Below are 25,578 nucleotides of genomic sequence, written 5' to 3' on the forward strand. Positions count from 1 at the left end.
AAAAATTCAGCTTGATACGATCAGGGGAGTAAACGGACTACTAGTCAAATGTGAACCGGTCACAGGACAACCAGTTGCTCTAGATCGGTCACAAATGATCACCCGTCACACTAAAACTGGTCACCCCCTAAAATCGGTCACGAGAAAACTGGCCACACCCTAAAATCGGTCACGAGAAAGCTGGTCACACCCCAAGATTTTATTTTATTTTTAGATTTTAGGGTGTGACCAGTTTTCTCGTGACCGATTTTAGGGTGTAACCAGTTTTCTCGTGACCGGTTTTATGGTGTGACCAGTTTCAGCGTGTGACGCGTGATCACGTGTGACCGATCTAGAGCGACCGGTTGTCCTGTGACCGGTTCACATTTGACTAGTAATCACCGAACCGCTTGAAGCAGTGCAGTGCGGAAACTTTTCAACGGCCAACTACTTTTTGACAGTTGACTTCGTGAGTGAGTTCTCGACTTGTCAATTGCACGTGCTCTTGTTATTATATTATTATTGTCGATTCGGTGCTCAAATTCAAATAAGAATATACATATATCATACATCAGTCTAAACAAAAATGTCGAAATTCAATGGAGAAGTTCCCGAACAACGTGCTAAATTAATTTTAGGCCGAATGTTTGACATTTACGAACAAAGTTTGCTGTGTAATATCGATTTGGTAGTCGGCAATAACAGGTTGGTGCATTTCTTGTGAATGGTAAAACCATTTGCCTATAAAGTTGCACTTATTTATATCAAACGACTTGCATTTTTCCAGATTTCCAGTACACAAGTTGATCCTTGTTACTAATAGCGATTTCTTCAAAAGTATAATAAGTGATACAACCCGTGAAATCATTTTTGAAGACAGTGACGAGATACTCGCCGAGTCTGTCCAAAAGACCATTAAGTTTTTTTACTTCGGGGAAATTGGTAAGTATATATGTAGGTGAATAGAAACAAACCGTATGGTTTAATAACATTTATATAAATATCTTGTGCATTAAAACTTATGAACAAATTTTCATTTCAGACTTGCAAATATATATCGCTGTGAACATAATCAAATTCTCGAAAATGATTAATGCGCGTGAACTCGAAGAATACTGTTTGGTGTACCTCAAAAAAATAAGAGACAGCAAAAATTCCATTTTCATTGAAGATTTTGCCAAAAAATATGGATATTTGCAATTGCTTGAGCCAACAAATCTTAATATTGCAGAGAATTATACAGAGGTATGACTTTTTATTTTTGATTTCTATGACATCATATTTTCCAAAGACTACACAAATCAATCTCAATTTTGAATATTCCTAATTCAAATGCATTGTGACCACTTTTATCCTGTATATAGGTATATACAAATGCCTCAAGAAAATTTGCAAGCTCGACAATTCGACATAAAAACGATTGTTTCGTAAATAGTTTTCTAGTTCTCTTAGGTATTCTAGAATCCTTCAACCTCCTTTTATTCAATATGGTTTCCTTCATTTTCCTTCATCTTTTCATTCGAGGTAAATAAGAAAGGTGGAAAACTAAAAAACCGATTGATATTACAGATAATTCAAGAAGATGAATTCGTCAATATGAATTGTGAACGATTGGGTGTACTTTTGCAGTCGGACGATTTAAATGTAGCAAGAGAAGAGCAAGCTTTCCAAAAATTGAAGATTTGGGTGCAAAAGAACTACGAGACTCGGAAAAAGCATTTTGATACCCTGCTGAAATATATCAGATTACCATTGTTACCTGTCCAGGTATTTCCAGCTTCGTGAAAAATTTCGCAGATAATTAAAATTCGTCTACATACTTTTATTTATAGTGTTCCAATGTGAATTTCTAAATTTTCAGTTTATATTAAATGAAGTGAAACCACTCTGTTACGATTCATTAAGTTGCTGTCAAATGCTGTTGGATACAATAGAATACCATCATAATCCTGAAAAAAGACCGGAATTTCCTTCGTTAAATTCGAAACCTCGAAAGTGGTGCAAACAAACTTTATTATTAGTAGGAGGAAAATTTAATACAGTATTTATCATATTAATTTTCATTTCTTAAAATTACTTGTTTAAGTTTCAATCATAACGTCCGTTTTTAATTTAAGATTTCAGGTAAAATTGAAATTTACGATGCCAACAATGACAGATGGCATACATATCATAATTTGAACAATAAAACTACTTTTTTTGAGTCTACCGTGTTGAAAAACAAACTGATTACTATGGGTGGTGTTATTGGCGATAAAACCACGAACAAGGTACCATTGGTTCCATTAATAGTTTTTAGTTCTAATTTAAGATCTAAATCATATGATTGTACGTATTTAACGCGATCTATCATGAAGATTCTACAGATTTGTGTTTGAATTCAATTATGTTTTGAACAAATAAATAGAGATTTGTCTTTTCTGAAAAGTGTATGTGTTGTTAATGTATACATTGACTCGTTATTGTACATGATACAGTCGAAGTGTATTTTCAGATGTAATATATTCCGACTGGAGTTGTAGATCTTTCATATTCCAATATAATTCAGCTAGTAAATTATATCTCTACAAGCGCAAATACACTTTCAACAATGTTCGCCAGTTGTAATACAACATACTTTACGAATGCTTTAGAATACAATAATGCCTTAATATTTGCTAGATATGATGAATAAAGGATACGAGAACCGTATTGTGATAACACAAAATGTGACTTTTTACTAGTCGAGTCATGTTTTCATGGAAACCTAACCTGATAACAACTTCTAGTTGAACTGAATTTTTAGTTGTAATACATTTTGACCAGCTGGAATGTATTTCGCCACACGAATCAACCTGTGTGGTTTACAGGGAATATATTCTAACAAGTCAAAATATATGACAACTGTAAGATACACTTCAACTGTAACATATGCATTATCACAGTTAACGCTATCACTGCATTATATGCAATCTTTCACTTAATATATATAAATAATATGAACATGTATGTAAATCCAAAAGTGTAAAAGCATTAGAAAATATAACAATGTTAGAAAAAATGGAGGTTATCTTTATCAGAGAGAGGTTACTAGTTTTAATTGTACAATTGAGGATTCAAATGTCGATTGCCCAGATAAAAAAAATATATATTTTTACGTTTTGCTAATTTCATAGGTGTCTTGCTTTGATCTCGTCACAAAGGAAACAACAGAATTGCAAGCGATGCAACAAGAAAGGCGATATTTCGCAGCCACTGTCATCGATGACCAAGTTTTCGTCATTGGAGGACTGAATAATAAAAGCGGAATGATATATTCCGTGGAAAGGTTATTTTCTTGAGTCAAACTAAAATTTTTCTTTCCTTTAACGAGAAAATCTATTACTTGTTTAATTTTTTTAACCTGGTTACTTTTTTAACAGAAAATTAATATTAATAATTAAAATTAACTGTATAAGACGTATGTAAAAAAAAGATAATTAAATTTAACTAATATATTAATGCGATTTTCGTGTTCTGATTTTTCGAGACCTCACTTTATCTTACAACCTATTTCGATATCCTGCATTTTGGATACTCTCGCACCTTCACAAGTAAGATTTAATCACGATTTTATTTTAAAGTTATCAATTTATTTTAAATTCAATACTTCGTCTTTAAAAACACCGTAAAGATAAATGAAAAAACCACGTGAAAATTCTAATTTTATCATTAACTGATAATATCATATTACATTTACAACAATAAATGTTTTAAAACAATTCCAAAGAGAGCTTTTTCGTCAATAAAATTTTGCACTCTGTGTTGGAACTATCCGGTTCATAGAATGCCAACTACAAAACTCAAAATATTAATAAGAAAATAAATTATTTCATATTCTGATGCATGCATGCATACATATATAGATATTCTATACATTTGCACAAATATATATAAATAATAAAATTAAAATGAATACTTAATACTAGTTTACATAAAATGCAAATAATGATAATGTTGCAATGAAATTTTCCGGTTTTCATTTCAGGTATGATTTAGCTACGAATACGTGGACTAATGTGGCTCAATTGTTGACACGACGTAGTCATTACGCAATAGCCGTAGTAGGGAAAGAAATTTATGCCATCGGAGGTTCAAACGCTATTCGTAATACATTAAACATAATGGAAATCTATGATACACAACAAGATAAATGGACAGCAGCCCCACCAATGAAAGAAAAAAGACATAGTTTTGCAGTAATAATTCATTGTTATATTCACGAATCTTACAACTGATCGATTTGTATCAATCGGCTTTAAAGACAAACACATCACAGTAAAGTCGTGTACGCCGAATACCATTTGTTGCAACTTACAGGCTGTCGCAATGGGAGACCACATTTACGCTATTGGAGGTCATAATGGATCATCGTATCTTAAATCGGTGGAGCGATTTGACATCAAGTTTCAAACCTGGACATCGGTGGCCAGTCTTCCTGTACCAAACTGGGATCAAAAGGCGATTGTTTTCGACGAGAAAATCATTTGCGTCGGTGAGTATCACAGCCATTTAAATATAGTACAAATTTATCTCATTTACTGGGCGTTCTGTGATCGTTCTTAAGATTGGAACGTTTTATAAACACGAATTGTTTGCTACTTTAATGTAAATATTAATCAGTGTGTATCATAATTCTTTTAGGAGGTTCAAAAACTATGGTGGAGTACGATGCTGGCAAAGACAAATGGACAGATTGTGGATCAATTTCAGCAAATGGTTCCTATTTTAATTTATTTGTAGCACCTATGGTTATAAGAATGAATAAATTGTGAAATAAATATTTGAAAAATACGTATTTTATTTCAATTCTACACAATTACAGATGTCTATATGAGGACTTGACAATGTGCTAACCATTAACATAAGTCGTTATTATTTTCATCGATGGATGTAGAAATTCAAAAAAAAAATCATTAATTCATTAATTATCTCAATAAAAATTTCGGAATGTGGGTTATCTCGGTTTTAAGAATTGTTTCGATTTTAATTCAAAGTATTACTAAACTAAATTGTGTATATGTGTTTGTGTGTCATTGAATTTTGGGGATTTTTTCAACACTGTTAGTCCTATCATACTGAAACTTTGTATCGGTTGCTGAAATTTTGGTCTATACAATGTAATTTTTTTTCAACTTTTTAAGTTTACCGGAAATGGTACCTCCCCTTATAGGTGTCACCTTTTTTTTAAACGTTTGAATTCAATTATCTCCAAAACCGCTAACTGGATCAACATTTTTTACCTGTAATAGAAATTAGAAATCTTACAATATTTTTTTTTATTTTCTTAGAATATTTTTTACCCCAACTGGAAGTAGTACTTTAACTCCAGAGAATCGAGGTTTTTTTTATGTTTTTTTAGTTTATTGAACTGAAATTTCATATCTAGAAGTGTATGCTTAAGCGGGCTGGACAGCAGCGCCTTGTCCATACAAACGTACTATACTTCTCCCTTCCTCAATTATGGCACTAGAGAAAGTATTTTTTAATATGCTATGGATATCCACCATTGGGGTGCATCTATCGTTTTATTTTTTTTGATTAATTATTTTTTATAGGAGCTAGGAGCCGCCAAACATCTATAAAATCGCCTCTTTTTTACGAATCGCCCACGAAACGAGTCCAGCGTGCTTATTTAACGGTCGATTTTAAAACAAATACGCTGATAAATGCACAGAAAGTATCTTTCTCATACCGATGATGAAATTTTTTTAAAAATTAGTCCAGTTTTGGAGGAGAAAATAGTTGAATACGAAACCTCGATTTTGTCAATTTAAAATACGTTTTATCTGGTCGAAGCGCAACTGTCGCATTCACTCAATATATATATTGATATATATTGTCGCATTCACTCAATATATATATCGAAGAAAGGAATGGTAACAAAATTAAGGTTTCGGGTGTACAGCCCTCTTAATATCAAGTGATATGTAAAATATGGAAGCGTCCGTTAACCGAAAGTGGCTGTTTACTCTTGTTCGTGTTTACTTTCACTATTTTTTTCGACCTCTTATACATGTGTGCTCTTACTAAGAAATTCAAGTATAAGTGGGATTTTTTTCCTCTTAGGAAAGTCAAAAACGTTGTGACCACACGATTTTTTCCAGTTCCGCGACAAATCACTCACGGATTTCCCACTCTCTATTGACTTCATTTCGACGAGAGCGGCAACGATGTGAGGGTACAAGTCTATAAGCATTTGAAGAATAAAAAAACCGTTTGATGTACCGCCGATACAACAGATTACCCATACTATTGTTAGGTACGCCGCGGATTAAGCGAATAGAATCCCAGAGACTGTGTGACCGTTCAAGGATTATGTGACTGTTAACGGATTAACTAAGTGCATACCGTGCGACCGGTATAAGTGGTTTCAAGGATTAGCGACAGGCTAAGTGCAAGTAAGCTAAACAATGATTGCACTTCTCATACCGTGGGAATACATATCCGAATACGTGACTATACAGTAGGTAAACAGATTAGACGTCCTGAGAGATCTACCCCTTATAAGGCGGTACGTAGGCGATATCAGGTCATTCTGGACTGAGCACTGCCAGTGCCAGTGTATCTCCTTAATCATCAATTAATGCTGTGAAACGACCGTTGGCCTTTTACTTCGATCCTCCACCCACCCCTACGCAACACTATTATATGATACACTCTCATATGTGAATAGTAGCGAAGTAAAAAAAAAAATTCTTTGATTTTTTTTCGATCGATCTTCGTAAGTCAAAACATCTTAAGTCGAGGACAAAACATTTTAGCTCAATCTCGAAAAATTATTTAAATTGTGAATGTTCTGTTTTAACTTTCAATATTCAATTTTAATATAATAATTATAATTTTATTTTGATATTTGAATTTAATTTTAATATAATAATAATAGTTTTAATTTTGATATTTTATTTCAATTTTTTAATTTAATTTTTATATACATAGATATTTTGTACGCTACTGGTTTTAAAAGTTGGCCTGTGGTGCCGTTCGTTGGCCTGGTGCGTACGCGTCAAGGTCTGTTCATACTTAACAGCACTGCACGACTACGTTACAAATATGTCATTTTATTACATTTCTATTCATATCTACCTACACGTCACGCTTACAGCACTTTGGCCGAGTGCAAAGCAAAATCAGCTTACTTATACATTACAGGCCATGACGATACGGCGCAATATTGCTTACGTCGTATTGTCGAGTTCTTACAATATGAATGCATACACGTGCATTCGTAGCTGCGCGTCATAATACAAGTCAGCAAAAATGTTTCGGCGATTATCGAACGAAAAATTATGTATAATCGCGTTGTTGTTGGAAGAAGAAGCTCAAGAAGGCAATAAAAAAGCACGGAGGCGTTTTGATGTGCATCCCATGTTAAAAAATAGAAAACCGAAGGAGAGTTTTGGACACTGTATAAGGAGCTTGTGGATGATGGACAAAAAAGTTTTAAATATTTCCGTAAAAAATTTTTTTTTTAAATATTTGCGCCAAAACCATGTCGAAAGATTGAACAGCTGTCAGCTGTCACTATCGATAATTGGTCCAAAACAACAAAGCGGTAGACTCATGGCACGTAATTCGCGTGTATATTTACACGATGGCCAAAAAAATAGATACGATACGTTGACGGATGTTGCTGTAAGGTATGAACAGGAAATGTGGGGTACTGCTGTAAGCCTGCCGTGGCGTAAACGTGACGGTTAATATGAACATACCCATACAAAATGTACCAAAGAATACTTTTCGTACGGCCGGATACCTGCTGAAGTCGGTTCGTGCCGACTAGGTATGAACAGACCTTCATAAGGCAGACTGTACAGACGTCAGGGGTCCTCAACTCGAGAAACACCTGCGTCGGTTTTGTGAAGTTGCTCAGTAGTAAAGCGAGGCGCGTTATCTCTTCCACGGGATCTACAGACCGTCGTCTGCGGTCTGGTCTCTGCTGATGGTGGATGCTCTGCTCTGTCCCTTTCTCTTTCGTACAGTGTGCGTGGGATGCGTGATGTGGAAAAGAGGCGGGAGAATATAATAACAACAGGTTGTAAGTCTGTTTGTATGGCGACTGTATTATATATATATATATATATATATATATATATATATATATATATATATATATATATATATATATATATATATATAAATTATACAGAGATCAAGCAGGGGGCAAAGGGGGGGAGTAAACAAAGAAACCACTCGTGCTTTTTTGAGGTTAGCCACGCGTAGCTCAATTGTCTGCCTTCTGGACGAAGACAGACCAGGCTTCCTCTGGTGCACACCGGAAGGATACTGGAGCTGGTCTCCAAGTATCGTCATTTTTTTTGAAAAAAATACTTTTTATTTAAAACCACTAAAAATATAAAAGGAATTACAATAACGTCCAGGAATTTGAGGTTGAATTATCTATACTATCTTACATATAAAACACTAATGTTTGGCGTATGTATGTATGTGCCAGTGCGTGGTTGGGTGGTCGTTGGTTGGGTCCGTCGTAGGTTGGGTGGAAACAACACGTTCGATTTATTTTTTTTGCGCAGGGGGCGCAGCGCCAATGGGGTCTTACTGAAGGGGCGCAGCCCCCATGAAACCCCTGTCGGGGGCGCCGCTCCTAATAAAATAAATATATATATATTTTAAATTTTATTTTTATTATACACCCGAGCAAAGCTGGGTAATAAAGCTAGTAGTCTATATGTTATGTATTTTCTTCAAAATTGTGTTCGTATGGCGGCACCTACCGGTCGGTGGGAAAAGTTCCCTTGGCCGTAAGACTTTGAAAGATGAGCTGCGCATTTCAACATTTTTACTTTATTTAGACTCGTTGCATAAAAAGTCACTTCAAAATACGTACATTTAGACTTTTTAATATTTGCGTAACACGTTAATAATTTTCATCAATTTTAGAAGAGGATTTCAAGTATAATCCTACGAAGATCGATTCGTTTACTAAGTTTATCGATCGCTGATGCTTGAAGCAGTGCAGTACGGAAAATTTTTAACGGCTAACGACTTTTTGACAGGTAACTTGGAGTTCTCGACTTGATACGTGCTTTTGTTATTATTATCGCCGACTAAACAAAAATGGCGAAATTCAACGGAGAAGTTCCCGAACAACGTGCTAAACTAATTTTAGGCCGAATGTTTGACATTTACGAACAAAGTTTGCTGTGTAATATCGATTTGGTAGTCGGCAATAACAGGTTGGTGCATTTCTTGTGAACGGTAATACCATTTGCCTATAAAGTTGCACTTATTTATATCAAACGACTTGTATGTTTCCAGATTTCCAGTGCACAAATTGATCCTTGTTACGAATAGCGATTACTTCTTAAGTAGAATAAACGATACAACCAGTGAAATCATTTTAGAAGACAGTGACGAGATACTCGCGGAGTCTGTCAAGAAGACGATTGAGTTTTTTTACTTCGGTGAAGTTGGTAAGTATTTAAGTGACTAGAAAGAAATCGTGTGGTTTAAAAACATTTACATATATAAATATCTTGTGAATCAAAACTTATGACCCAATTTTCATTTCAGACTTGCAACTACATCTAGCTGTGAACATAATCAAATTCTCGAAAATGATTGAGTCACATGAACTTGAAGAATACTGTTTGGCGTACCTCGAAAAAATAAGAGACAGCAAGAATTTCATTTCCATTGAAGATTTTGCCAAACAATATGGGTATTTGCAATTGTTTCAGCGAACAAATGTTTATATTACGGAGAATTATACAGAGGTATGACTTTTTATTGTTGATTTCTATGATATCTTATTTTCCAAAGACAACACAAAACAATCCCAATTTCGCCTATTCCTAATTCAAATGCATTGTGACCACTTTTATCTTGTATATATGTATATACTTATAACAACTGCCTCAAGAAAACATGCAATTTAGCTCGACAAAAAAAATATAAATTTTGGTTTGTTACAAAAGTTCTTTTCAAAATTTAACGATTCTCAATAACGAGGCCTCCCATTCGACATAAAAAATATTGTTTCGTAAATAGTTTTCTAGTTCTCTTAGGTATTCTAGAATCCTTCAACCTCCTTTTATTCAATATGATTTTCATTCGAGGTAAAAATTCACATATCAGATAAGAAAGGTGGAAAACTAAAAAACCGATTGGTATTGCAGATAATCCAAGAAGATGAATTCCTCAATATGAGCTGTGAACGACTCGGTGAACTTTTACAGTCGCACGATTTAAATGTAGCAAAAGAAGAGCAAGCGTTTCAAGGATTGAAGATTTGGGTGCAAAAGAACTACGAGTCTCGGAAAAAGCATTTAGATACCCTGTTGAAATATATCAGATTACCTTTGTTACCTCTACAGGTATTTCTTTCTTCGTGACAAATTTCATAGATAATTCATATTCGTCTACATACTTTTATTTATAATGTTCCAATGTGAATTTCTAAATTTTCAGTTTTTATTAAATGAAGTGAAACCACTCTGTTACGATTCATTAACATGCTGTCAAATGCTGTTGGATACATTCGTATGCCATCATAATCCTGAAAAAATACCTGAATTTCCATCATTAAATTCAAAACCTCGAAAGTACCAACAAAATGTATTAGTTGTGGGAGGAGGAGATGATACTGTATTTATCAAATTTATTTTCATTTCTTAAAATTACTGTTTTAGGTTTCATTTAATAACGTTTATTTTGAATTTAAGATTTCAGGTAAAATTGAAATTTACGATGCCAACAATGATAAATGGTCTACATATCATGATTTGGACAATAAAACTACATATTTTGTGGCTGTCGTGTTGAATAACAAACTAATTACTATGGGAGGTGAATTTGGCGGTAAATACACGAACAAGGTTCTATTCGTTCCATTAATAGTTTTTAGTTCTATTTTAAGATCTAAATTATATGATTGTACATATTTAACGCGATCTATCATGCAGATTCCACACATTTGTGTTTGAATTGAAGCTTTTTACCAGCTGAAATTTAATTCGTCACATGAATCAACTTGCGTTTGGCTTAGAGCAGCGGTTTCCAAACTTTATGCTACTGCGCCTCCCTACCTTTTATTTTTTAATAGGTATAATAATATAGACACGTTTTAAATAATAAACCTTTATTTAAAAAAAATACTGAACACTACAATAGACAGAATAATAAAAAGGTTTTGCTAGGTTTTAACTAGGGTTGCCATACGTCCCGTATATACGGGACATGTCCCGTATTTCACTACTCGGTCCCGTATTCTCCCTAAACTTTTCTCCAAAAACGGACTGTCGATTTCTTTATCACTGCATTGATAAGTGGTCCCAATCATTCAAAAAATTTAATGCTTTCGATTGGATGACTCTCAAGCAAATTCCTGAATGGGGGGAAATAGAACGAACCGTTGAATATTTGCAAGTAAGAAACATCGATGTTGGAAACAATGAGCTTCTTTTCAACCAGTTCGTATATTTAAATAAAAATAATACCAACGAAAAGTGGGAGACAACGCTGAAATTGAGTATGGAAGAGAAGTGGCTGAAGTTTTTTAGAGATACCAAGCATATTGAACAGAAGTCATGTTTAATAAAGCTACGTGAGTGTATATTTGCCATTCCAGCCCACAATGCCAATGTGGAGAGAATATTTTCCCTGATGTCAACACAATGGTCGGACGAAAGAAATAAGCTGGCAGTTGAGACAGTTGAGGCAATTTTGGTTTGCCAGTATAATTTTAAACTGACTTGCGCCCAATTTTATCATCATGTAAAAGAGGAAAACGATTTAATTAAAAAAGTTAAATCATCGTTAAAATACGATTGGTCTAAAAAAGACTAATTTTTTAAAATAAACTATTACCTACCTACTTTTCCATATTTTATTTATGTAGCACTTAAATGTCCCGTATCAATGCTTGACAATTATGGCAACCCTAGCTATAACATAAATTTATACGAACGCGTATATTTATTTTTATATTAAATTACTAATTAAACTACATCTAACACATCAAAATTTAATGCGAAGGATTATGTTGTTTATCAAATCTTGGGGGCCATATGGAGAGTGCCACTCGTAACTCCTTTTCGACTATTAAACTGGCTTGATATTTGGTTTTCATTGCAGCTAGTGCCGAAAAGCCCGTTTCGCATAAATAAGACGTTACAAACGGTAGAAGTAATTACATTGCTTTGCAATACAAAGATTCATACTCTCCACTAAGATTCATCCAAAATTTAATTATGGTTTCATTTTGAAACTTTTGTTTTAGTGAGCTATCGCATGATAATTCTATCAATTTTTCTTTTTCGGTGGTTGTCAGCTCGAATTCGTCTTCTTCATTGTAGTTAAATGGATTCTGTATCCACAAAAACTTTGAGAAATCAAGGTCTTTGAAATAATTGGAAAAATGCAACACTAAACCATCCAAGTGGTCGATAAAAAGATTTTTACTTGCTTCAATATTGGCTGTGGCCCAGAAATCTTTGGAAAGTGAAAACATATCCAACTCATTCTTTTGTAAATTGGATTTCCATAACTTCAACTTTTTAATGAATGCTTTTACTTTGTCTTTTTGAACAAGTGGATGTATTTGTGATCCCTGCATTGATTTATTTAAACCGCGCAATTTTCCAAAAATTTCAACCAAATAGGCAAGTTATCGTTCGTCCACAAATGTGCCTCTTCATGTTGGTTTTCTTCGAGAAAGGTTGCTATTTCTTCTTCGAGTTCAAACACCCTTTGAATCAATTTTGCACGGGATAGCCAGCGAACTTCACAATAATACAAAAGTGAGGTATAATTAGCTTCCATAGGACATTGCTCTCAAAGGACTGTTCTTAATGTAGTTTATAATTTTTATAACTTTTGTAAAAATGCTGTTCAGTTCCTCGCTCATATTTTTTGACAGTAGAGCTGCTCTGTGAAGCATACAGTGCGTCCAGATAGCATGTGGTGCATTATTTTTGACCAATGCTCGAAGACCTGCTTTGTGGACATTGAGTGAGCTCTGTCGGTACACAGTCCAACGCAATTATTCCAGTTTATGTCGTTTTCTTAAAAAAAAACTGTCTATTATATTAAAAATTTCAATGGATGTGCTCTTCCCAAGATTGGGTTTGCAAAATAATATATCTTTTAATATATTATTATCTGCGACATATCGAACATATGCAATTAAATGGGCATCTTTAGCTAAAACAGAGCGTTTGCAAAGGCGCAATTTTTAAAATCTTCCTCTCCGGATAATTTTTTATAGGAATTAAATGTATGTATATATATAAAAAAGAAAGAAAAATAAAAATAAACATTCATACATTGAATTTTTACTTCTAAGCTACGATATGAAGTTTTATTTATTTGTTGATATTATGATATGAAAATTATTTTTTATTAAAAAGTTTTGGCGCCTCCCCTGGCAATAGTCCGCGCCTCCCAGTTTGGAAACCGCTGGCTTAGAGGGAATATATTCCTACTAGTAAAAATATATTACAAAATAATAATATATGTATATAAATAATATGAACATGTATGTAAATCCATAACTGTAAAAGCATTAGAAAATATAACAATGTTAGAAAAAATGGAGGTTGCCTTTGTCAGAGAGAGGTTACACATAGTTTTAATTGTACAATTGAGGATTTAATCGCCGATTGCCCAAATAAAAAAAAAGATTATTTTTACGTTTTGCTAATTTCACAGGTGTTTTGTTTTGATATCATCACAAAGGAAGCAACAGAATTGAAAGCTATGCGAAAAGAAAGGCGTTTTTTTGCAGCCACCATCATTGATGACCAAGTTTTCGCCATTGGAGGACAAACTAATAAATATACAGCGATAAATTCCGTGGAAAGGTTATTTTCTTTAGTCAAAAATTATTTTTCTTTCCTTCGGTATTTAACGAGATAATCTATTATTTATTTCATATTTTTAACCTGGTTGATTATCGTTACCTCACATGATCTGATTTGTCTTGACCTCATCTTATCTTACAACCCATTTTGATATCCTGCAATTTGGATACTCTTGCATCCTCTCAAGTAAGATTTAACTAGGATTTATTTTAAATTCAATACTTTGTCTTTAAAAACATCGCAAAGCCAAATAAAAAAACCACGTGAAAATTCTAATTTTGTCACTAACTGATAATATTACATTTACAACAATAAATGTTTTGAAAACAATTCCACTGTCGCGTGAAACAAAAACTTGCTTTTTCAAAAAAACATTTTGCACTCATTGTACCGATAGCCAACCAAAAAACTCAAAATATTAATCAGTAGCGCAATCTCTATCGTTCATATATGTAGATATTCTATACATTGCACAAATATTAGAAATAAATAATAAAATTAAAATTAATACTTAATATTACTTTACATAAAATGCAAATAATAATAAAGTGGTGATTAAATTTTCCGTTTTTCATTTCAGGTTCAATTTAGTTACGAACACGTGGACTAAAGTGGCTCATATGTTGACACGACGTTGTGATCACGAAATAGCAGTAGTAGGGAAAGAAATTTATGCCATCGGAGGTAACGACGATAGTCATAAAGAATTAAACACAATGGAAATCTATGATATACAACAAGATAAATGGACTTCAGCCCCACCAATGAAAGAAAAAAGAAGTAGTTGTGCAGTAAGAATTCATTTTTATATTCACGAATCTTACAACTGATCGATTTGTTGCCATCGGTTTTAAAAACAGACACATCACAGTAAAGTCGCCTTCGCTGAATACCATTTGTTGCAACTTACAGGCTGTAGTAATGGAAGACCACATTTACGCTATTGGAGGTTTTGATGGATCATCGTATCTTAATTCGGTGGAGCGATTTGACATCAAGTCTCAAACTTGGACATCGGTGGCCAGTCTTCCTAAATCAAACTGGGGGCAAAAGGCGTTTGCTTTCGACGAGAAAATCATTTGCGTTGGTGAGTTTCGCAGCATTTAAATATGTACAGTACAAATTTATGTTATTAACTGGGCGTTTTGTGATCGTTCTTAACATTGGAACTTTAAATTGGTAAATATTAATCAGTGTGTATTATAATTCTTTTAGGAGGTGCTGTATCAAATTCAATAGTGGAGTACGATCCAGGTACAGATAAATGGACAGATCGTGGATCAATTTTAAAACGGCATAGCCGTTTTAATTTATTACTTGCACCTATGCACATAATGAAGAATGAATAAATAGTGAAATAAATATTCGAAAAATACGTATTTTATTTCAATTCTACGCAATTATAGACATCTATATGAGCACTCGACAATGTGCTAACCATGTATGTATGTACATACATGTATTTAAGTCGTTATTATTTTCGTCGATGGATATAGTGGAAAACTTTCGTCGTATTAAAGAAGGTGAAATTTAAAAATCATTTAAATAATCTCAACAAAATTTTCGAAATTTGGGTTTTCGAGAATAGTTTCGATTTTAATTTAAAGTATTATAAAACTAAACTGTCAGTTGCTATATATTTAAAGTATTATAAAAAAAACTGTCAGTGAATTTTGGGGATTTGTTCAACACCGTTAGTCTTATCGAACTGAAACTTGGTATGGGTTGGTGAAATTTTTATCTATAAAAAGTACATTTTTTTCAAATTTTTAAGTTGACCCGAAATGGTAACTCCCCTTAGTCTTTGAATTCAACCATCTCCTAATCCGCTACTGAATCAGACATTTTTTACGTGTAATAGAAATTAGAAATCTTATAACCGAATATTTTTACCTCAAGCGGAAGTAGTACTCTTAATCGACGTTTTTTATGTTTTTCTCAGAAACTTTTTAGTTTATTGAACTGAAATTTCATATCTAGAAGTGTATGCTTAATATCAAGACATATATAAAAATATGGTAGCATCCGTGAACCGGAAATGACAGCTTACTCGTGTTCGTTTTTACTTCAATATTTTATTGACCCTTTAAACATGTGTGCTCTTCCCAAGAAATTCAAGTATAAATCTATGATGAAATTAAAAAAAATCACTAAATTTAATTAACTGGAAGTGGGATTTTTTCCTCTTAGAAAAGTCAAAAATGTTGTGACCACACGATTTTTTCCACACCCCTGATTGTATCAAGCTGAATTTTTATATTAGTATTTTTTATGTTCTTACTTAGAGTTGATAAGGTTTTGGTAAGAATTCGTAAGCCTGAAGTAGTAATTTTTTTTTAAACTATTTAATTATTTTATTTGGACCTTTTACATTATTTTTATTTTTTGATGTTTATTGTGTATAATATTTATAGTGATTTTAATTATTAAAAAAATTTGAACAAAATCTGACAACCGGAAGTAGAACTTTTGTCTTTTGTAAGTTTCCCTATATGTATTTGCGGTCAATTTGTATCAAAAATCCTCTCATAACCGGTATGTGTGCACGAGTATGTTTGTTTAAGTATCGAATTTAGTTTTGTGACCTTCTTACATTCCTCAAATACATAGATATAGTCACGGGTTGGTCACATCCGAATTTTTTTTCATGTTACCGAAAATAGAAATCGTTGAGAGTTTATTTGTCTGAACCTGAACACAAAAAATTACGAATTTTATAGAATAAAAGGAGGCCAAAATGACCTTTTTGTAACATTACATTTTGACGTGACGTTTTGATAAAAAAAATTCAAAACCCAGTGGCGTAGGTACCGCGCCCGCAGATCCCGCAATGTAAGTAGGCGACGCAAAGCGGCGCACCTTTTTGACTAATTTTCTAACTTGTTCTGTAAATTTTTTTGTTAACTTCTCTTATTTTTCTACCTATTTGCATATTGTTTTATTATTTATTTAATTTATTATTTTAAAATAATAACAACAACAATAAAATGACCGGTGTGACCTGACAGGTTGCCCCAAAGCGTTACACATTATATGTACATATAGCTGAGGATTCACTCTTACTCTTGTACATATATAATTTTCTAGCGTTAAAACAATAAAACAAATTAGTACCATTTTCTTGAATAGCATTGAAATCTCCGATCAAAATTATTTCATTACTATGATCCACTTTTGGAACATAAAGCAGGTTCAATAATTTATTTGAGCGCGCAAATTTAAAATGCATAAGAACAGATTTTTATACGTAAAAAAGTTTATCATTATTTTGGAAAGTTTGGGAAATTATAAAAAAATAATATGTGTATAAGGGGGGGGGGGGGGCGCCTTAAAATGGTTCGGTGATTACTGGTCACAAAGTCACTAAAATCTCTATAACGAAACATCTGGCAGCCGATAAGCCCATCATACTAACGAGAACTTGAGTGCCAAATATTGCGTATTCGCGATTTTAAGAGGGCTGTACACCCGAAACCTTAATTTTGTTACCGTTCCTTTCTTCGATATATATATTGAGTGAATGCGACAATATATATCAATATATACAAATATTGAGTGAATGCGACAGTTGCGCTTCGACCAGATAAAACGTATTTTAAATTGACAAAATCGAGGTTTCGTATTCTACTATTTTCACCTACAAAACTGGACCAATTTTAAAAAAAAATTCATCATCGGTATGAGAAAGATACTTTCTGTGCATCTATCGGCGTATTTTTTTTAAATCGACCGTTAAATCAGCACGCTGGACCCGTTTCGTGGGTGTAAAAAAGAGGCGATTTTATAGATGTTTGGCGGCTCCTAGCTCCTATAAAAAATAATTAATCAAAAAAATAAAACGATAGATGCACCCCAATGGTGGATATCCATAGCATATTAAAAAATAATTTCTCTAGTGCCATAATTGAGGAAGGGAGAAGTATAGTACGTTTGTATGGACAAGGTGCTGCTGTCCAGCCCTCTTAATGGCAAAAATTGTATTTGTGACTTATAATCCAATTACCCCTTAAAATATTTAGCGGGGGGGCGCCTGGAATTTACGTTACACCACTGGCCGAACCCGCTATTGAAGAAGTTTATTCTTGTGAAATATATGTATATTAATGTCATTTAAATTTTACATAAGTAACAAATGGATTCTTTATGTCCTTTCTTTTCTCTAAAAAAATTGTGTTCATATGACGGCACCTACCGGTCGGTGGGAAAAGTTCACTTGGCCGTAAGACGTTGAAATATGAGGTGCGTATTTCATCTTTTTACTTTATTTAGACTCTTTGCATAAAAAGTCACTTCAAAATACGTACATTTGTGGCTTTTTAATATTTGCGCAACACGTTAATAATTTTCATCAATCATAGAAGAGGATTTCAAGTATAATCCTGCGAAGATCGATTCGTCCACAAAGTTTATCGATCGCTGATGATTGAAGCAGTGCGGAAACTTTTCAACGGCTTTTTGACAGTTGACTTTTGAGCTCTCGATTTGTCAATTGCACGTGCTATTGTTGTTATTATTGTCGATTCGGAGCTCAAATTCAAATAAGAATATATATATATCATACATCAGTCTAAACAAAAATGTCGAAATTCAATGGGGAAGTTCTCGAACAACGTGCTATAACAATTTTATGCCGAATGTTTGACATTTACGAACAAAATTTGCTGTGTAATATCGATTTGGTAGTCGGCAATAACAGGTTGGTGCATTTCTTGTGAACGGTAATACCATTTGCCTATAAAGTAGCACTTATTTATATCAAGCGACTTGAATTTTTCCAGATTTCCAGTGCACAAATTGATCCTTGTTACGAATAGCGATTTCTTCAAAAGTAGAATAAACAATACAACCAGTGAAATCATTTTAGAGGACAGTGACGAGATACTCGCGGAGTCTGTCAAGAAGACGATTGAGTTCTTTTATCTTGGTAAAATCGGTAAAAACGCAGGTGAATAGAAACCGTCTGTTCTTAAAACATTTATATAAATATCTACTGAATCGAAACTTATGACCCAATTTTCATTTCAGACTTGCAACTACATCTAGCTGTGAACATAATCAAATTCTCGAAAATGATTGAGGCGCGTGAACTCGAAGAATACTGTTTGGCGTACCTCGAAAAAATAACAAATATCAAAAATTTCATTTTCATTGAAGATTTTGCCAAACAATATGGGTATTTGCAATTACTTGAGCGAACAAATGTTTATATTGCGGAGAATTATGCAGAGGTATGACTTTTTATTGTTGATTTCTATGATATCTTATTTTCCAAAGACAACACAAAACAATCCCAAATTCAAATGCATTGTGACCACTTTTATCTTGTATAATTGGTATATACTTATAACAACTGCCTCAAAAAAAAATGCAATTTAGCTCGGCAAAAAGAATTGAAATTTTGGTTTGTTACGAAAATTCTTTTCAAAATTAACGATTCTCAATAACGAGGCCTCCCTTCAGTCTCCTTTTATTCAATATGGTTTTCATTCGATGTAAAAAGTCACATATTAGATAAGAAGGGCGAAAAACTAAAAATCCGATTGGTATTGCAGTTAATCCAAGAAGATGAATATCTCAATATGAGTTGTGAACGACTGGGTGAACTTTTACAGTCAGATTATTTAAATGTAGCAAGAGAAGAGCAAGCATTTCAAGGATTGAAGATTTGGGTGCAAAAGAACTACGAGTATCGGAAAAAGCATTTAGATACCCTGTTGAAATATATCAGATTACCTTTGTTACCTCTACAGGTATTTCTTGCTTCGTGACAAATTTCATAGATAATTCATATTCGTCTACATACTTTTATTTATAATGTTTCAATGTGAATTTATAAATTTTCAGTTTATATTAAATGAAGTGAAACCACTCTGTTACGATTCATTAACTTGCTGTCAAATGCTGTTGGATACAATAGAATACCATCATAATCCTGAAAAAATACCTCGATTTCCATCGTTAAATTCAAAACCTCGAAAGTGCCAACAAACTGTATTAGTTGTAGGAGGATATGAAGATAAAAGTGTATTTATCATTTTTATATTCATTTCTTAGAATTACAAGCTTAAGTTTCAGTAATAATATCCATTTTCAATTTTAAGACTTTAGGTAAAATTGAAATTTACGATGCCAAGAATGACATATGGTCTACATATCATAATTTGAACAATAAAACTACTTCTTTTGAGGCTGTCGTGTTGAAAAACAAACTGATTACTCTGGGTGGTGTTATTGATGATAAAACCACGAACAAGGTACCATTCGTTCCATTAATAGTTTTTGGTTTTATTTTGTGATTTCAATCATACGATTCCACACACGGTCGTTCGCTCGAAAATATTGAATTTGTGTTTTGATTAAATAAATATTTGATATTTGTCTTTAACAGATTAAGCGTTAAATCTTGGTGATGTATTCATCGACTCGTTATTGTATACACTAACTTCAAGTTTTCGTCAAAGTATACATCGCTTGATGCGATAATGTGTGAATTGACGAGTCACTGTCCGATCTATAGGAAATGCGCGTGCTAAACGACAAGCCTTTTTGATAATTAACTCAATCATGAGAAAGTTTGACAGCTACCTTCCAATCACAAATTTCAAGCTCGATTCAAATTTAATTAATAAATATAACTATATTTAGACCTTTTTACCTTCCAAGCCGGCTTAAACCAAAACCGAAAAGCCGGCTTTTTGACCATTTTTAAAAAAAACCGAAAACCGGATTTTTTCGCTCGATCAACCGGCTTTTTCTCAAAAAATAACAATTATGAATTTCAAATTTCTATGAAAGATCAAAAAAAATATTGTGTTTATTGAACAACAAAAAAGGTACAGCACTTAGCAGTGGCTTTGAGATTTAGTAAAAGACGAAGACCGGATCATAAACCAATAAAATATGATTGAATGCAAAGGTCTTTCAGAATTTCGGCAAATTGGGTTTTCCTTAATTTGTAGGTTTTGCGTGTTCAGATATAAAAGTATAGAAAACGTTATCGTAAATTGTTATGAATAAGGATAGGTGGTCGGTTTCTATTTGGATAAAAAATTGGGATCACCATTGTCAATTTCTATTGTCAACCTTTTTTTTTGCTCTCTAGCTTTGTATGACAATAGAAATTGACAATAATCAACCCTCTTTCCTGGGAAATAGAAACACAGTTATGAACAGAGTTCGGCGCCTTATTGCGATAATTTTGCACGTATATCTCTTATAAGTTTGGACCCAAACCACGGTGGAAATACCCGGCGAGGTTGTTGAATTTTAGTGGCAATAGCGTTGTCGTTGTAATGCCGAATATACATGCCATTTATAAAAAATCAACTTAAAACAATAACAGTTCATACAAGATTTCATTAAGCTGTCAAGAGTACAAGAATCGCCATAATTCGAAATAAATTTATTTAGTAAAAAAAAAAAAATAATAACCATAACCTTCAATGTCGAAATCGCAGTTTTTAGCCAAAGAGATATCGTTTTCGACAAATATAATGTACGAATTTGTAAAAAATCGATACTATTGGTATTTCATTTTTTAACACCGGTATTACCAAAGGCTTATTTTTGGTCAAATAACGATACTATCGGTATCAGTACTTTCGGTATTGCAATCCCTAATCCGAATAGGGTTTCATACAATTGAGGACTTTAAATGTTGATTGCTCAGATCCAAATGAAACATTGTTTTTATATTTTGCTAATTTCACAGGCGTCTTGCTTTGATCTCGCCACAAAGGAAACAAGAGAATTGAAAGCGATGCAAGAAGAAAGGCTGGATTTTGCAGCCACCGTCATCGATGACCAAGTTTTCGTCATTGGAGGAAAAAATAACAAATATAAAGTGTTAAATTCCGTGGAAAGGTTATTTTCTTGTGTCAAAATTTAATTTTTCTTTCCTTTGGTATTCAACGAGATAATCTAATTTTTTTCATTTTTTTATCCGGTTGATTTTTAATGGAAAATTAATATAAATAATTTATTAACGTGATTTTCATGATCTGATTTTTCGTGACCTCATCTTATCTTACATACAACTCATTAAAAATAAAATAAAATTTCGATATTCTGCATTTTGAATACTCACAGCTTCCCAAGTAAGATTTTATTACGATTTATTTTAAGGTCGTCAATTTATTTTAAATTCAATACTTCATCTTCAAAAATATCCTAAAGACAAATCGTTCAAATAAAAATACTCAACTTTTGCATAAATAGTAAATATCAATTTTACAGCACTCATTTACACAAAATGATAAAATCGCAATTACATTTTCTGGTTTTCATTTCAGGTATGATTTAGTGACGAATACGTGGACTAATGTGGCTCATATGTTGACACCACGTTATAATCACGTAATAGCAGTCGTAGGGAAAGAAATTTATGCCATCGGAGGTTCGGACGAGAAAAATACATTAAACACAATGGAAATCTATGATACACAACAAGATAAATGGACAGTAGCCCCACCAATGAAAGAAAAAAGAAGTGTTTGTGCAGTAAGAATTCATTGTTATATTCACGAATCATGCATCTGATCGATTTGTAGCAATCGGCTTTAAAGACCAACATATCACAGTATAGTCGTCTTCGCTGTATACCATTTGTTTGCCACTTGCAGAATGTAGCAATGGGAGACCACATTTACGTCACAGTATTGAATTATCGAATTTGGTTTTTTATGCTTCTTATATTCGTCAACACGTAAATAATGTCGTTGGTTGGTCACATCCGATTTTTTTTACTAATGAATCCTATAACTGATCGATTTGTATTAATCAGCTTTAAAGATAAACACATAACAGTAAAGTCGTCTTCGCTGAATTCCGTTTGTTGCAACTTTCAGGCTGTAGTAATGGGAGACCACATTTACGCTATCGGAGGTTTTGATGGATATTCGGAACTTAAATCAGTGGAGCGATTTGACATCAAGTCTCATACCTGGACGTCGGTGGCCAATATTCCTGAAAAAAACTGGGGGCAAAAAGCGTTTGCTTTCGACGAGAAAATCATTTGCGTTGGTGAGTTTCACAGTCGGAGAAATGTTATAATAATAGAAGTGCATTTACCAATACATTTATTGTGTCAATAACACGCCTACCGTTTCCATAACTCTGCAGTATTGTACGCGTACACTACTAATACGCTCGGAATAGAATCACGGTCATCACATATTACTACAAAAATAAAAGTCCTTTTTGATAATTAAATATACGTGTTTTATAAATATAATTGGTTATTAATATAATTGATTAGTAGGCGCAACCAAGAAAAATGTTTTTACATTTATTTAAAAATAATTTTTACCTTGCTCTAGTGCTAGCCCTGAAATCTGATGTAGAAGGCGGGCGATCGCCTTGACATTTTTAAAAACTGTCAAACTACGATGTTAATTGAATAATATGTTACTTAAATGAACAATTTACTTATAAAAAAGTATCCCATGTTGTTTATTGTGAGTTTTTGAATGCATTGTGCAATTTTTAACGATACTTGTCCATCTTGCGAGTAATATAAACAAACAGAGAAATTTTTATCGGACTTCTAGCCACTTCAATTATTATAATGCTCGCTATTATTATTAATTCGCTCTATTGTCATGGATATTCCATTGGATCCGTGTTGAAGCGTGTGGAATCTATAGTCGACTTGGGTATCACTTTTGATCCTCAATTCACCTTTCACAACCACATCAAGACAGTCGCTGACGTTTCCTTTCGTCGACTTGGATTTGTCTTGAGATATGCTAGGTTATTCTCCAACCCCTTGTCTTCTCGCTTGCTTTTCAACTCGCTTGTTAGAAGTAAGCTAGAGTATAATGCGATTGTGTGGAATCCGCATGAAGCAAACTACTCTCTTATTATCGAAAAAGTGCAAAAAGCATTTCTTCGTTTTCTGTATAAGAAAGAGCATGGGTACTACCCATATCTCTATCCCACTCCTTTCCTTTTGGGCATGCTTGGGTAAAATTCCCTTGAACTTAGGAGAAACTTCTCGTTAATTCGTTTCGTTCTCCAGCTATTGCGTGGTAATACGTCATGCCCGTTGTTGCTGGAACAGTTGGGACTTTATGTCCCTAATAATTATGTGCGTGGTAGACATCATCATTTGATGGTTGTACCTCCTGCTCGCACAGTTCTTTTTCGAATGGCTCCTATACCAAGAGCTATTCGACTTCTCAATGAAATCGTTGCTGCCGTCCCTGAATGCGATATTTTCCACCTCGGTGAGCGTAGATTATCGGATATTATTTTAACATATTTATCTGGTAACCTGCGCTCATCATTACTTTCTTAATTTGAATGTGATTTATGAGTGGAATCTTAATCTACTCTCTTCCATTTGGGCCTAGCAGGGATATTTTGTATTTGTAGCTTGTTCTTATTTATCGGAACAGGCTGCAGGTGCAAGACATTCCCTTGTTTGTATTTTTTCTAATTTTAAATTTTAATTACTATAAAGTTTTTTATGATTTTGTTAAATGCTGTATTATCTTTTTTTTTTACTTTTCTTTTTAATTTTTTGTATCTTAATTTTTTGCTTTTGCTTTTTGTTGTATCTATTAATTTTTTATTTTATATTTTGTTTTCTCCCTCTCTTATTTTATTTTATTATGTAGGCCATTGTGGCGCAATAGGTTCTTCCTGTAATGCCATAATGGTCAAAAAAACATTAAATAAATAAATAAAATTTCTCTGTACGCAGTCATTTAGATCCAGTATATTTAATTATCACAAATTGATCTCATTTTCTGGGTTGTTTCTTAAAATAAGAAGATTTATATACACGAATCGTTAACTAATTTAAAGTAAATGTTAATCAATGTGTCTATAAATATTTTCAGGAGGTGAATATTCAAAATCGGTGCTGAAATACGACCCAGCCACAGACAAATGGACAGATCATGGAACAATTTCAGGACCGCTTTCCTGTTTTAATTTACTACTTGCACCTATGCACATAATGAAGAATGAATAAACAGTGGAATAAATATTCGAAAAATACGAATTTTATTTCAATTTTACACAAAATACAGACATCTACAGCACTCAACAATGTGCTAATCATGTATGTACATAAGTCGTTATTATTTTTATCGATGGATGTAGTAGAAAACTTTCGTCGTATTATGTAAAAGAACGCTAAACTTAAAAAATCATTGAAACCTACGATTTATCTCAAAAAAATTTCGAAAGATGGGTTTTTCATATATCTCGTTTTTGAGAATAGTTTATATTTTAATTTAAAGTATTATTAAATTAAGCAAACTCTCAATATTCATCTATTACAGTTTAATTGGGTTGATTATGATAAATTTTGACTGATTTTTACCAACCTCTTCTTACTTCTTATACACTGAAGGGTTTCCTAAAAAAACATAAAAAACCTCGATCTTTTAGACCAGGGGCTCCCAACCTTTTTGTACCCTAGAGCGCATTCTAAAATATCGGTAGGGCGGCGGGCACCATCTATTTGAACAACAAGGGTAATAAATAATAAACAAAAACAATTTCAAAATAAAATTATTGTTCAAATTATGTACACACAAAGAAACGTACATATAATATGTATTACAAAGTAAACAAAAAACACACATACAAAGAAACCATTTTATAAAAAATATAATATCAATCTGTCAGTGTGATCTTTGGCATTGCATTTCATTGGCCAGTGCCAATGAAATGCAATGCCAAATATAAGAGATCATAATTAGGAGAGTATGACGATAATCCTGTTAGCAAACAATCATAAAGATGC

General features: G+C 33.2%; 3 protein-coding genes across 4 annotated transcripts; all 3 read left to right on the top strand.

Annotated features, from left to right (window-relative positions):
- The first annotated feature begins 267 nt into the window (after positions 1 to 267).
- LOC143917903 (kelch-like protein 5) lies at positions 268 to 4,784 on the top strand. Its single transcript, XM_077439527.1, has 10 exons — positions 268 to 684; positions 767 to 921; positions 1,022 to 1,224; positions 1,549 to 1,746; positions 1,841 to 2,020; positions 2,097 to 2,249; positions 3,135 to 3,286; positions 3,986 to 4,196; positions 4,318 to 4,492; positions 4,642 to 4,784. Exons 1-10 carry the CDS (start codon positions 566 to 568, stop codon positions 4,770 to 4,772), a joined length of 1,677 nt encoding a protein of 558 aa, XP_077295653.1. The 5' UTR covers positions 268 to 565; the 3' UTR covers positions 4,773 to 4,784.
- A 3,999-nt stretch (positions 4,785 to 8,783) lies between these two features.
- Positions 8,784 to 15,188, top strand: LOC143917904 (kelch-like protein 1). Its single transcript, XM_077439528.1, has 11 exons — positions 8,784 to 8,911; positions 9,015 to 9,194; positions 9,277 to 9,431; positions 9,532 to 9,734; positions 10,137 to 10,334; positions 10,429 to 10,605; positions 10,683 to 10,835; positions 13,669 to 13,820; positions 14,401 to 14,611; positions 14,733 to 14,907; positions 15,036 to 15,188. Exons 2-11 carry the CDS (start codon positions 9,076 to 9,078, stop codon positions 15,167 to 15,169), a joined length of 1,677 nt encoding a protein of 558 aa, XP_077295654.1. The 5' UTR covers positions 8,784 to 8,911; positions 9,015 to 9,075; the 3' UTR covers positions 15,170 to 15,188.
- Positions 15,189 to 18,035: 2,847 nt separating this feature from the next.
- Positions 18,036 to 25,190, top strand: LOC143917900 (kelch-like protein 1). Of its 2 annotated transcripts, none has more exons than XM_077439517.1 (10): positions 18,036 to 18,516; positions 18,599 to 18,765; positions 18,846 to 19,048; positions 19,373 to 19,570; positions 19,665 to 19,844; positions 19,922 to 20,074; positions 21,532 to 21,683; positions 22,112 to 22,319; positions 22,667 to 22,841; positions 24,665 to 25,190. In XM_077439517.1, exons 1-10 carry the CDS (start codon positions 18,398 to 18,400, stop codon positions 24,796 to 24,798), a joined length of 1,689 nt encoding a protein of 562 aa, XP_077295643.1. In that variant the 5' UTR covers positions 18,036 to 18,397; the 3' UTR covers positions 24,799 to 25,190. The 2 variants fall into 2 exon arrangements, with proteins under 2 accessions (XP_077295643.1, XP_077295644.1); XM_077439518.1 differs by having other exon boundaries at positions 18,251 to 18,516; positions 18,599 to 18,753; positions 24,665 to 24,817.
- The last annotated feature ends 388 nt before the right edge of the window (positions 25,191 to 25,578 follow it).

This window comes from Arctopsyche grandis, chromosome 10 (genome assembly GCF_051622035.1).
Source record: "Arctopsyche grandis isolate Sample6627 chromosome 10, ASM5162203v2, whole genome shotgun sequence".
Lineage (NCBI taxonomy): Eukaryota > Metazoa > Arthropoda > Insecta > Trichoptera > Hydropsychidae > Arctopsyche > Arctopsyche grandis.

Excerpts from the sequence above, each read along its gene's own strand:
- LOC143917903 (XM_077439527.1), top strand. The coding sequence starts at position 566 with ATGTCGAAATTCAATGGAGAAGTTCCCGAACAACGTGCTAAATTAATT. Across the intron at positions 922-1,021 it reads TTTTTACTTCGGGGAAATTG|ACTTGCAAATATATATCGCT; the intron begins GTAAGTATATAT and ends TTTTCATTTCAG. Across the intron at positions 3,287-3,985 it reads ATGATATATTCCGTGGAAAG|GTATGATTTAGCTACGAATA; the intron begins GTTATTTTCTTG and ends TTTTCATTTCAG.
- LOC143917904 (XM_077439528.1), top strand. The coding sequence starts at position 9,076 with ATGGCGAAATTCAACGGAGAAGTTCCCGAACAACGTGCTAAACTAATT. Across the intron at positions 10,836-13,668 it reads GCGGTAAATACACGAACAAG|GTGTTTTGTTTTGATATCAT; the intron begins GTTCTATTCGTT and ends CTAATTTCACAG. Across the intron at positions 14,908-15,035 it reads CGAGAAAATCATTTGCGTTG|GAGGTGCTGTATCAAATTCA; the intron begins GTGAGTTTCGCA and ends TAATTCTTTTAG.
- LOC143917900 (XM_077439517.1), top strand. The coding sequence starts at position 18,398 with ATGTCGAAATTCAATGGGGAAGTTCTCGAACAACGTGCTATAACAATT. Across the intron at positions 21,684-22,111 it reads GTGTTAAATTCCGTGGAAAG|GTATGATTTAGTGACGAATA; the intron begins GTTATTTTCTTG and ends TTTTCATTTCAG. Across the intron at positions 22,320-22,666 it reads AAAAAAGAAGTGTTTGTGCA|GCTGTAGTAATGGGAGACCA; the intron begins GTAAGAATTCAT and ends TGCAACTTTCAG.